The following is a 13,588-nucleotide window of genomic DNA, read 5'->3' as shown; positions in this document are numbered from 1 at the left end:
GGCTCAGTCTTGCCTAGAACAGCAGCTCAGACTGCCGTGGGGGGGTTGTGGGGATCAACCTGGAAGGGTTTCTCTAGGGGTCCAGAAGCTGCTGCCAGCCTGGGGAGGGTCCCTCGGGAAGCTGCCCTAGGTGACACACAGAAATGGTGGGAAGGCCCAGGTGAGACAGCATGGGAAATATTTCTGCCGTCAGACAGCAGCTGGGTAAAACCATCAGAGGTTCTTGTGGTGTGGCCCATCAGAGATATGGCTCCACAGTCCTGAGTTGCAGCCTCAGGACTCAGGACTTGCAGCCCAAGTAAGTTTACATCATAAGAGTTTGCTAGTTTCCAAACTTTGTGGAGCATTAATGGCGTGTGAGTCCCATGTAATGCTCAGAATTCAGTATTTTAAATTGTACTGGATAGTGGCAAAGCAAGGAGACTAAAAAATATCAGCTTTACAGGGCAGCACGGTGCCAGTGATGGTCATTCAGTTTAGTTAGTTAACATTTATCAAGAATCTCCAATGTGCTGGATACTAGGAGTCCTGGGGAACCAAGGCGGGTAGAGACTGGACTTCTGACTGCAGGAATTTTCCAGTCTGGGAGACACACAACGGTGGTGTGTTAAAGTGTCATTCCAGAGAATAGTTTTTTTCATGCTGGAAGAAGGGGGTCCCCAGCTCTGCTTAGGGTCTTATTTGAGCTGGATATTAAGGGATGAGCAGGCATTTCCCGGGCAGAGAAGACAGGTTAAGGCTTTGCAGGAGGCTGAAATAACTTGAGAAAAGGTGGTGAACGAGCTTGGTCAGCTGGGGAAGCAGGTTTGAAGTGGGGTGGGAAGGTGATGAGAAGATAAGGAGAATTGGGCCCAGGTTCTCCGTGCCACCTAAGGGGTTGGACCTTGTCCTGTAGGCTGCTAGGAAACCACTGGAGGCTTTGAAACATGAGAGAGATGTGATCAGATTGTGCTGTATACATAGAATTCTAGAATGGGCTGGAGAGGTAAGAGCTGAGTCAGGGAGACCAGTTTAGGAGGTTCAGGATGAGAGGGGACGGGGCTCACACAATGTGCTGGCTGTGACTGGGGATGGCAACGGGAGGGTGGATTGAGAGGCACAACCAACTGTCTAGGGGACAGATGGAGTGTGACATAGAAGAGAGAGAGAATAAAGGGTGTTTCCTGCTTGGGCAGCTGGACCTTCAGGAGGAAGGAACAGAAGGGGGGTGAAGGGGATAGGATCAGGGGGAAGGGAAAAGACGGTGCTGGCTTTGGGAGTTTGAAGTGCCTTCCTAGGAGCCAGAAAAAGGCCCCCTTTAGAAAGGAATCCAGGGTTCAGGAGCAGGGGACAGAGGTGTTTAGAAGACTTGGGTATGGGTGAGAAATCTGGGGGCGGGAAGCACCTAGGCATATGGTGGAAGAGCAGCCAGGGAGATTGGGGCTCAGTCAGAGACACAGAAGAACCCAGAGAGACAAGATGAGGCCCATAAGGGAGAGTTTCAGAGAAAAAACAGCCCATGAGAGAGCTGAATGCAGCACCAGGGCCAAATAGCGTTAGCATTCAAAAGTATTAGTGTTTGGACTTGGCATGTTGGAGGCTGCCCATATTTTTGTTACTCAAAAGCCTGGTTGTGATAAATGATATTCATGGAGCATTGCCAGAAGGCTCTGTAGCTCTTCCATTCCTCTGGAGAGCTGATATCACTGGATCCAGCCAGACCATCAGGATCTGGGTCCTTGGGCTGCCACGTCCTTGGGCTGCCCTGATTTGACCCCATGTAGAATCCCTTTTACTGAATTGCTCTTTGGTGTTCATTACGCTGGCCGTGTTCATGGAGGGGCCTGTAAGAAAGTCTTGCAAGAGGGTTCCATGGTGGGGAGGGCTGATGTGCGCTGGGGCTCTGTGCGCTGGGTTGTTCATTGTCTCCTGTGACCACCCACAGGAGAAATAAATGTCTCTCAGAAAATCTGTATCCTGAACAACCAAGATGCTTTTATTTCATAGGAAATATAAACCTTATAACTGCTGGTATTTTCTTTCCTGCCTTGGTTACTGGGGAGCTCAAAGCCAAATTTGCAGTTGAAATTCAGTAAATATTAAGCAATTTAATAGTATGCATTTCTGTGTCCTAACCCTCCTTTTGTTCTTTTATTCCTCCTATCGTAATTTCTTAATCTATTTTAATAGTATAGTATTGTTTATGTTTTTGTAAGCCACCTTAAATCCTTTTTGGACCTTGGAGTTGTATAAGAAAAAGAAGAAAGCCATTGATGAACTTTAGCCAAGCGTCCTTGGTAATAAATCTTCGGACACATCATTTTTGGTTGAAATTGTAGAAACAACCCAAAGTGATATCTGATCTCTTCATAGCCAGCTAGCAACAGCTACTTCTATGTAATAACTAGTAAATTACATGCAGGTTTCAGAATGTTCAAGGGGAAGTGCCTCTTCTCTGTGCCATGTTCTAACAGATGTAAGCCTCACATGGGGGCCTCGCAGGCAGAGTGCTGAACTAAGGACCATGTGATAAATATATTGCTTTGCTAACAGATGTTGCAAAGCACCGTCCAGCCATATCCAAGTGGACTCTGCGAGACTGGCAGGTCCTGTGACCTCGCTGAAATCAAGGTCTTAACAGAATAAAGGTGGGTGGATGGGTACTCAGTTCTGGGGCAGGGTTCAGCTGGCAGAGACATCATTACAACATGAAATCAGGACTTCAGGAGGTGAAGGAACCCTAGAGATCATGTAGGATTATCATCTGACAGATAATGCTCCTGAAATCAAGACTAGGCCCTGTATCCAGCATAGAGATGAATGGTTTGTTTTGTTTATGAAAGAGAGTGGTTTCTCTTTTTTTTTAATTAATTAATTTATTTTTATTTGTTGATTTTTGGCTGCGTTGGGTCTTCGTTGCTGCACGCGGGCTTTCTCTAGTTGTGGCGAGCTGGGGCTACTCTTCGTTGTGGTGTGCGGGCTTCTCTTTTTTTTAAAAAAAAAATTTGATTTTATTTATTTTTGGCTGTGTTGGGTCTTTGTTGCTGCTAGGTGCGGCAGCGGGGGCTACTCTTTGTTGCGGTGCGCGGGCTTCTCATTGCGGTGGCTTCCCGGGCTCTAGAGTGCAGGCTCAGTAGTTGTGGCGCACAGGCTTAGTCGCTTCGCGGTATGTGGGATCTTCCTGGACCACGGCTCAAACCCATGTCTCCTGCACTGGCAGGCAGATTCTTAACCACTGTGTCACCAGGGAAGCCCAAGAGTGGTTTCTTGACTATCCAAACTGGTTTTTATTATCAGCTGGATGGATTTGAAGTACCACCTGGGTCCAGAGCTATAAAGTTGTTAACTATGAAGTGATAGCATTGCTTTCCCAGTACGTCTTGCACATCAGATCGTGGCGGTTTTGATAGCGGAGTTTCAGTAAAGTTGTCAGTAGTGGCCTCATCCTGGGATTAGTAGAGTCAGTGCAGACTGCAGAGGTAACTTCCACTTCACTAAGTAGGTGATGGAATGGTCTATTGTTTGGAATGATATTGCAATAATGTCAGATTCCCAGCTAAGCCACCAAAACCTACTAAAACCACAGTATACCTTTAAGTGGATTAATTTAGGCCTAACCCTCTAGCCACCATGAGTCAACCGGGCAGACAGGAGCACTGCTCATTTGGGTCTTGTGAACAGGAACAGTTCCCACGCTTTTTCTCCCTTCCTGGTAAGGATGATCACAGCTAATCAAGGTTATTGAGTACTAATGATGTGCCAGGTGCTATGCTGAATGCTTCACTTGCCTTATGTCATTTGACGCTTTTGTCTCCTCCATGAAGTAGGCACTGTTATTCCCTTTCAGGCAACTTGCCCAGTGGTGATGCAGCTAGTGAGAAGAACCAAAACAGAATCCAAGTCCATCTGTCTCTAATGCTGTCCTCCTCACCAGTGGACGACACCACCACCCACTTCTCTTTGTGGCAGCCCAGGGAAACTGGGTCTCTATGCTCCCTGGTCTGAGTCCAGGATTCTGATGAGATTAGGAATGGGGAAGGAGGACTACCCTCTTGGGATAGGGGCTTTCCACAGCCATTCTGTCTCTTTGTTTTTTTCTGTCTCCAGTCCCAGAAATGGCTTACCTATCCCCCTTCCACTGTCACCTATTTATTGCCTCCAATCAGGGCTTCTCTCTTTGCTCCTGGAACAGACTACTCAGTCATGCTCCTACCCTCCTGTCCTTAAAGCCTCTTCAGGCTTTCTAAGAGTTCCTACAATAAGTAAGAGATGGAGAAAGCTGGGAAATGGTTAAGCTGTTACCTCAACAGATATATATATATATGTGTATGTATGTGTATCTATATATATAAATATTTACTATAGTATATTTTAACCTAGACCCTGTGAGTGTGAAAAATGGGCATGGATGCCAATGACAGGCCTTTGATTAACATCCAGGACTTAAAAAACCTTCTGTTGCCTAGAAGAACTGTAGTTACGGGCATCTCAGCACAGGATCTGAGGGGGGGCTATCGGGGAGAATAGGGTTCCATGGGGCCAGAGTCATTCTGCGTCCTGCTTCGTTACTGGCAGGGGGAAGGGAGGAGCCTCAATCATTTGTGCTACCCACATGGATGAGTAGACTGGTCTAGTCCGCAGCCCAAGGAGAAGCAGGGGTAGTTCAGTCCAACAGTGGCCGCTACTGTGTGCTCTGTGCTGCCGAGTTCAGGGGGTACAGAAACAACTAAAATGTGGTCCCTACTCTTGGCACTTACCTCTAGCAGAGGATACAGAGGCAGAAGAGAATAATTTCAGTTTCAACAGGGTAAGTGTTAAGATGGAGGTGAGCACAGAGGATGGGTCAAGAAGTCCAATGCTGAGGGGATATTTGAGCTGAGTCTTAATGGACAAGTAAGGGCCTGGTGAGGAGGTGGGAAGGATATGTCAGATGGAGGGAATGGCATCAGCAAAACCACGGAAGGGTGAAATGCAGGTGTGGTGTATTCGGGGGAACTACAGAGAGTTTGGCTGGCAAATCTGAACACTTAGGAGACTGTTCCTGACACACAATAGACCCTTAAAAGCAGTTCAAAAGATGGAGTATACAGAGTATGAGAGGTGAGTCTCTCATGGACGCCATTCATGGATGTCAATGGTTGTCAGCAATAATACACACTTGGAATTTACTGGGTGCTTACTACATGCCAGGTGCATATGCTGAGTACTGTATGTGTATTAGCTTAGTTAATTCTCACAAGAGCCTTATGAGGTCAATATTAGTGTTCCTAGGTTTTGATGAGAAGAGCAAGGTCCAGAGAGGTTAAGTAAGTTGTTCAAGGTCACACGGCTAGAAAATTATAGAACTGAGATTTGAAACTCTCGGAGTCTGATTTCAGAACCTGTCTTTTTAAAAAAATTGAGTTATAATTAACGTACAATATAATATTCATTTTCTGTGTACAACATAGTGATTCAATATGTTTATACATTATGAAATTATCACCACAATAAGACCTGTTACCAGCCGTCATCATCCGTCACCATACAAAGTAATTACGGTATTGTTGACTATATTCCCTATGTGTACATTTCATCCTCATGACATTTATTTTATAGCTGGAAGTTTGTACCTCACCTATTTCATTTGTCCCCCCCGCACTCCTCTCCTCTCTGGCAACCACCAGTTTGTTCTCTGTATCTACGACTCTGTTTTATTATGTTGGTTTATTTGCTTTGTATTTTAGACATGTAAGTGAAATCATATGGTATTTGTTTTTCTCTGACTTATTTTACCTTGCACAATACCCTCCAGGTCCAACCGTGTAGCTGCAGATGGCAAGATTTCATTTGTTTCTATGGCTGAGTAATATTCCATTTTATATATATATATATACACACACATACACCGCATTCCTATTCATCTATCGATGGACACTTACATTGCTTCCATGTCTTGGCTATTGTAAATAGTGTTGCAATGAACATAGAGGTGCATAGATCTTTTTGAATTAGTGTTTTTGTTTTCTTTAGTTAAATATCCAGAACCCATCTGCTTACCCACTGTCCCGTATTGCCTTTCTGAAGGACATGAAAGTGATGACATGGTGAGATCTGCTTTTTTTTTTCCTTTTCCTCCTCCTTTAGTTCTTTCTTTCTTTCTTTTTAACGTTTTTATTGGAGTATAATTGCTTTACAATGGTGTGTTAGTTTCTGCTTTATAACAAAGTGAATCAGCCATACATATACATATATCCCCCTAACTCCTCCCTCTTGCATCTCCCTCCCACCCTCCCTATCCCACCCCTCTAGGTGGTCACAAAACACCAAGCTGATCTCCCTGTGCTATGCAGTCTGCGTCTTTATTCTGTCCTGCCCCAAGGTTCTTCACAACCATTTTTTTTTCCTTTTTTTTTTTAGATTCCATATATATGTGTTAGCATACAGTATTTGTTTTTCTCTTTCTGACTTACTTCACTCTGTATGACAGACTCTAGGGCATCCACCTCACTACAAATAACTCAATTTCATTTCTTTTTATGGCTGAGTAATAATCCATTGTATATATGTGCCACATCTTCTTTATCCATTCATCTGTTGATGGGCATTTAGGTTGCTTCCATGTCCTGGCTATTGTAAATAGAGCTGCAATGAACATTGTGGTACATGACTCTTTTTGAATTATGGTTTTCTCAGGGTATATTCCCAGTAGTGGGATTACTGGGTCATATGGTAATTCTATTTTTAGTTTTTTAAGGAACCTCCATACTGTTCTCCATAGTGGCTGTATCAATTTACATTCCACCAACAGTGTATGAGGCTTCCCTTTTCTCCACACCCTCTCCAGCATTTATTGTTTGTGAGATCTGCTTTTTAAATGCATAACACTGGCTGAAATGCAGAGGGTGAATTTAAGGGGGAAAGGAGGCTCAGGGGCCTGCCAGGGCTGTGTGAATCAGAGATGCTGGGTTCCTGGCAGTGCTTTTAGGGCCTTTGGGAGCATGGCCACTGGGGAAACCGCCTCTTAGGGAGATACTCCTATGGTTCCTCCAGGGTCATCATCACCTTGTCTTACCTTGAGAAGAGAATTCTAGGTTTAGAGAAACGTCATCCCAGTAGTACCATCTACCTTGCTTGAAGACAAGCTAGAGAGTCCTCATGGAAGTGGCAGGAAAACTATGTATGTCTCTGAACTCTTCGGCCTCCTTTTTCTTCTCTTTTTAAGTAGCAACATATATTTTTAAAAATTCATTAACCACTAAAAATAATAATAGCTACAATTTTGGTGTGTTTTGTGTGCCAGCACTGTGTATGTACTTACATCAGTCTCATTTAATCCTCATAACCCTGTGTATGTTGGTCTTCTTAGAATTGGGGAAGCTGAGGGTCAGAGTGGTTGAATAACTTGCCAAAGTCACTCATTTAGAACGGAGTAGAGCTGGCTTCTGATTCCAGAGCCCACTTCTTTTCCAGACAGTCTTTACCTACCCTCCTCCAATACACCCCACAAAAACAGCAACGCTGAGGCACATCTAGGGGTGGTCCTGTCCTGTGGCTGGAGGTGTCACTTCCCCTGGCAAGTTCTACCTTCTCGGTTTCTGTGGCTCTGTGTGTGGCGGTACAATCTTGTTCCCACATCATTTTTCCAGTTCCTTCCCGACTTATCTGAGGAATTCGTACCTCCTACCCCTCCATCCTGGGGATACTCAGAAGGTTCTGTTTTGAGTTCCACCTGCAATTGTGGCTCCTTGTGGAAAAGGCCAGCCCGTGAGGTGGGACGGCCAGGTTTGCTGTGCGCTCCCTATGCGTTTGGCTCTCAGAGTGGTGTACCTAAGGTCTTTGTTTTTAATCATAATAGTTCACATCTTTGCTTTCCGTGCTGCCCAGTGGGAGCCAGCTGGAGGTGGTAGCAAATCTTCCTTTAATTTCCACTGTGATGGATTATTACTTCATTTAAAATGGTGTTTAATTTGTACACGTGCCCTGAGGCTTTAAAAAAGCGAACTCATTTGATTATTGTTGGAAATCAGTTTAGACTCCACAGTATGTTCAGCGGGTTGGACTCATGAAGCCCCATGGAGCCTGTGGCCCCATTAACAGGTACCAGAGTACAAAAATTAAAATGTGGTGAGTTCTACAGCCCCATACCCTTAATTTCTTCCATAAAAAAACCCCAAACAAACATCTGTTTCATCTTCCTTCCTAAAAACTGACTTCTTTTTTACTTCCTTTTTAAAAACAGACTTCTTTTTAAAGCAGCTTTTAATATTTTCCCTTAAGAGGGAAGAAGACAGTAATAGGTGATTATTTTTTGGCCCCTAGCTCTCACGTTTTTTTCTCACTCATCCCGTTCTTTCCTTTATTCTCAGGCACGAGGACCCCCTCTTGATTCTCCTTCACTTTGCTTTCCACTTTCCTTCTCTCATTCCTTCTTCCTTTTTTTTTTTTTTTTTTTTTGCGGTATGCAGGCCTCTCACTGTTGTGGCCCCTCCTGTTGCGGAGCACAGGCTCCGGACGCGCAGGCTCAGCGGCCATGGCTCACGGGCCCAGCCGCTCCGCGGCATGTGGGATCTTCCCGGACCGGGGCACGAACCCCTGTCCCCTGCATCGGCAGGCGGACTCTCAACCACTGCGCCACCAGGGAAGCCCTCTCATTCCTTCTTGATTGCCCTGTACCAGTGGGCCAAGATTCATATTTCAGCAAGCCACTTTTTCTTTTCTTCCTTCTTGGGTAAGGAGTCACTTTTGTGGGTGCCTGTCAATCCCTAGCAAAGAGTGAGAGGACCAGAATGACCATAGGGCAAAGTCCAAGGCCTGCAGCCTAGGCTCTCTGGGGCTTTTCCAGTACCAGGCAGCCTGGGATGTTGCTTGCATGGTCTCTTTTTAAGTTCTGAGCTGTGGTGTGCAATGAATGTGTTTGTATGTGACATACTCACATTTAATGCAGACTGTGAATGCTGATTTCTCCAAAGGTAGCCATGAATAAGTTTTGAGATTCACATTTGAAGCTGAGCATAAACCGGCAGAAACCCCTGCCGGTGAACTTTTTTTGGGTTTCCTACAGAAGAGAAGTGAGAAAAGAAATAATTCTACTCTGGGGAAAGGCATAATTTAGAAGCCGTCAGCATGTGTAAGAAAACAGACTCTGTGGCTGCTCTGTAAACCCAGACTGGCAGCCAGGGCTCATTGTTTCCTTTCCTTCCTTCAGCGTTTGTATAAGGCGAATGGGGCCAGCGCCTCTCCAGCTCCCCACCGGGCAGCTGAGGCTGTGGACTTCAGAAGCGGCTGGCCTGGGGCAAGCCTCCCGCTTGCTTCCCCTGCCTCCGTCTTTCCTGTTCCTTACCCCCTGACCTATCACCCCTTACTTTCCTGGAAATACTGTCCTTCCTGAGAGTGGAACAGGAGTATTGGAAGGTTCAAGGATATTTCAGGAAACCCCAAGTGGGGTATTTAGCTCTTTCTACCACCTCTTCCACTTCAACACCCAACAACATTGGTCTACCATGGGCTTTCGTTTTGACCACTCACCTTCCACTTCCACTTCCACTTCCACTATGCCTGGGTGAGACGCAGGGGTTCTGATCCAAGGGGTCGTGTTATCTCTGTGTATGGCCAGGCCTACCTCCGAGGCAAAGCTGGGGAGGTTAATTCTCACCCCCATATTCTTGAAGTATTTCTGTGATGTTCAGTTTAATCTGATTACTCATCTTTAAAATTAGCGGTGGGAGACCGAGCAGGGGAGACATTATGCCTGGGCCCCTGTAGGTCTGAATCCCTTCAACAGTTGGACATCTTGTGTAATTGGTCACCCTGGGTGTGGAGCTTGCTTGGCTCAGCTCCTCAAGGGACATGCAGGGTAAAGGATAGTGACCCCTGCTGTCCTGCAGCCTAGTGCTGGCCGGTGGTGTTGGCCACTCAGGAAGCTCTGTGGAGGCCCAGGGGTATAGTGGCCTTTGGTGACATTATGGTGGGAAGGATGTCGGGGAAGAGGGCAGCTTCCCTGCTGAAGATTCGGTTCCAGTGAGGTTCAGAGGAAAAAAAGGACTATGATCTGTGGGCTTTCTCCAAACATCCAGATGGGCCCCAGGCATAGTCCAGCAAGGAAGATCTGATTCTGTTTGTCTTCCTCCCCTGTCTCTCTAAATAATTTTATCTTCAAAGCATGACGCAGGCGTTCATTAACACTCTGGCTCTCCTGGGAGGTAGGCAAGTGAGAACACCACCCCCGTCAGTGAAGCCCAGGGAATAGGTAGGTCCAGGAGCCTCAGGTACGTGAGCCACAGAGAAACGGAGCGGATCTCAGACCTCGGGGTTTTGCCCTCAGACCTTTACTCGGACGTACCCTAGGCGGCCCTAGGAGCCACCCCTCTTTCTCAGTTTCCTTCTTTCCCATTAGAATAAAAAAGCTGAGGCTGTGGAAGGAAAAATGCTGGGTACTGTGGGATGAGTAATGGAAAATTTGAGAGTTGAAGAGAAATTCTGGTCAGATTCACTGTCGTTGTGAATTTCAGATTCAGGATCCTGATTATGCCTTTAGTTTCATTAATTTACTTGCTTTAAAAAAATGTGCTGAGCATCTACTTCTGGGCAAGGTATTACAAACAGAATCACTTCTCCTAGAAGTACTGGCTAGCTGCGAGGGATCCTGCTGGCTGGGAACTTGATCCTTTGTATCCCATGCTTGGTTCATAAGCAAAAGATGTTGGCTCATAAGCAAAAGATGTTGCCTCTTCAGATGGTGGTTGCAAGTGCTGGAGGACTCCTGGCATCTGGAAATGGGTGAGAAATCCACTTGTGACTGTTGATGTAGCAAATCTCTAGAGACTAAACTTTTCAAGCCATTTATCTTGGTTGGATCAGGAGATCCTTAGGAGTCCTCTCCCTGGGGTTGGAGGTAGCATATCTTTAAGCCTGGCCTTTTCTAGGGCTCCCTAGGAATGGTGATCATGCCGGTTTGCTAGATGTTGGTAGGGTAACTCCTGAGAGCCCTGAGTTGATACTGAACCTCCGACTCTAGAATTGCAGCAATGTTGGGATCTCCATTGGTTTCTTTCTTATTCATGGGGCATCTTGGCACAATGTAAGAACAGAGGAGGGGGGTCATTTTATCCTGTAAATGTTGCCCTCTCTCGGGTGGCAGTTGGACTCTACTGTACTGGCTTTGCAGGAAGCCCAGCCCCATCAGCTAATGATATTCCTTATCTTGGCACTGCAGGCTGCTGAGAACCAGCCCTAGACCTCTGCTTGAGGGTCCTTCCTCTGAAGACATCACCAGTGTGTGGAGCCCGCCCCACACCCACCCCCTGCCAAACCACGGCCTTTACCTGTGTCTTCCGGTGTTTCCCGTGCGACCCATCCTGTGGGAGTGCCTCGTGGGCCGCCCCAGAGTTCACCCCACACTCAGCAGCGCCAATGGTGAAGATGACAAGATCCAAGACTTTCCAGGCATATCTGCCCTCTTGCCACCGGACCTACAGCTGCATTCACTGCAGAGCCCACTTGGCCAATCATGATGAACTTATTTCCAAGGTACATGTTCCCTGCAGGCCTTCCTTGCCTACCTTGGGGGAGGGCACTTCTGGCTCCTAGGTTTGCAGACGTTTATGAGCTCTGCCAAAGGGCCCGGAACATTTGTATTCCTTCTTTTGTCCAGGGAGGGCTGACCCAAATGGCTGTCTCACTCAGCTGAGAAATAACTCGGAGTTAGGGGGAGAGTGTACTCGTTTAATCTGTAACTTTGGAAAGTAAATGTCATCCCTGTTGAGTCTGTGGGGGCTGGGGGCTCGCGAGCCGGAGGGGAGAGGGGCTAAAGGGATTGGAGCCTTGCGCTCTGCCTGCCTGGGCTGTATTGGCAGGTGCATGCGGTGTAGGGTGCTGCCTGCCTAGAAAGGAATTCTGAGAAAGGTGGTCTCTTGTAGGAGAGGTTAATGGCTGAAATGAGAGAGGGGAATGTTGCTTTTTAAGCCCCTAGGGAAGGTTACCAGATGATTTAGTTACTAAAATGGGTGGCCTTTGGAGGACCAAAAGTGGCTTGGTGAAGAGCTGACCCACTGGCTTGTCGGGACCTTTCGGGCTTCTACGTGAGGTGAAATGGCATGACGTTTGGTCACAATCAGAAGAAAGAGTGGAACCCCATTTTCCCTGAGGAGCCTTGGCACCTGCTTCCTGAAGTTGGGGTGGGGGGATTATTAACAAATAAGTAAACCTAATGTCCCGTTGAGCAGTCCAGACACTGGCTCCTTCAGGCAGCATTCAGAGGGGAGCTGCTCCCTCCTGGCCCCAAGCTTCTTGCCAAGGGAGGAGAAACAGCTTTAGTAGGCTGCAGGAAAAGGAGAAAGAGCTCATGGGGGACTTTTCGCTTTAAAAAGCATCCTTCTTCAGAACCTGGACTTCATGCCATTAAAGTAAAAAAAAACAAAACAAAAAACATTTATGCGGACTCAGACAAAGTTTAAAAACAAAAAAATTTAGTGTTCTTGATCTGTTTACAAGAACTGCTAGAAAAGGTGGCATCACTTTCCCTGCCTCTGGCTCGGTAGCCCCGGGCAGAGCCGGAGGAAGGATCAGCAGTTACAGAACAGCCCTGTCCAGCTGGCTGATCTGACAGGAAGTGGAGAAGCTGCTTGAACAACCACGTCTGTTAGTGGGGATTCTCAAATCAGGACTGCAGATGGAAGAACTCCTCCTTCTAGGCCTCTTCTAGGGTCTAGGGTTACCAAAAGGCTTGAACCCTGCAGCCCTCAGAGTCCTGGTCTCTGGCCCACTTTCCCTTCTCTAGGTTTCTGCTAATTACTCTCCTCTATGCTATTTGTGTTCCAGCCAGCCTATAGCTTCCTTCTCTGTCAGCTAACTCATCTTGTCTCAGATTCCTCTTGGACCTTTGGGGAACCCCTGGAGCCTGGAAGTTTGGATGTGGGGAGGCTATGTCAGTGAGAGGAGAGGGGAGTCAGTCCTCTTCACTTTGGAAGCTTGGAGGGAAAGTATGAGTTGTCCTACTTCTGGAAATCTCCAGAGGAGTAGAAGCCAAGACATCTTTTTAATATCCAGAAGTACTGTGGGGACTTCCCTGGTGGTGCAGTGGTTAAGAATCTGCCTGCCAATGCAGGGGACACGGGTTCGAGCCCTGGTCCGGGAAGATCCCACATGCCACGGAGCAACTAAGCCCTTGAGCCACAACTACTGAGCCTGCACTCTAGAGCCCACGAGCCACAGCTACTGAGCCCACGAGCCACAACTACTGAAGCCCATGCATCTAGAGCCCATGCTGCACAACAAGAGAAGCCACCACAATGAGAAGCCCGTGCACTGCAATGAAGAGTAGCCCCCGCTCGCCGCAACTAGAGAGAAAGCCCGCACACAGCAACGAAGACCCAATGCAGCTAAAAATAAATAACTAAATTTATTAAAAGAAAAAAAAAGAAGTACTGTGTATCGTAAGAAGTGGAGGTAACCGTAAACTGTATTTAAGCACCTTCTGTGTGCTAAAAACTGCTACTTAACACTTTATAAATATTATCTCACTTAACCCTCATAAGAAGCCTTTAAGGTAGGTGATGTTAGTTATATATTATATGGATGGAGAAGCTGAGACTCATACAAGTTGTCTAAGAACTCAGGTCTTGAGTTCTCA

General features: G+C 46.6%; 1 protein-coding gene across 2 annotated transcripts in view; it reads left to right on the top strand.

The window, feature by feature from the left end:
* The window catches only part of YPEL2 (yippee like 2), a 62,905-nt gene that overhangs the window by 9,447 nt on the left and 39,870 nt on the right, over window positions 1-13,588 (top strand). Inside the window, exons 2-3 of one of the 2 annotated variants that reach the window (XM_082679696.1) lie at window positions 5,992-6,065; window positions 11,174-11,487. In XM_082679696.1, the coding sequence (XP_082535822.1) occupies window positions 11,371-11,487 (117 nt within the window). In that variant the 5' untranslated portion in view covers window positions 5,992-6,065; window positions 11,174-11,370. The remainder of the gene's footprint in view (window positions 1-5,991; window positions 6,066-11,173; window positions 11,488-13,588) is intronic. The other variant, XM_082679695.1, reaches the window with a different exon arrangement.

This window comes from Grampus griseus, assembly GCF_964374135.1.
Source record: "Grampus griseus genome assembly, chromosome: 20".
Classification (NCBI taxonomy): Eukaryota; Metazoa; Chordata; class Mammalia; order Artiodactyla; family Delphinidae; genus Grampus; species Grampus griseus.
Note: the sequence above shows the minus strand (reverse complement) of the source record. Positions and strands in the feature narration are given on the sequence as shown.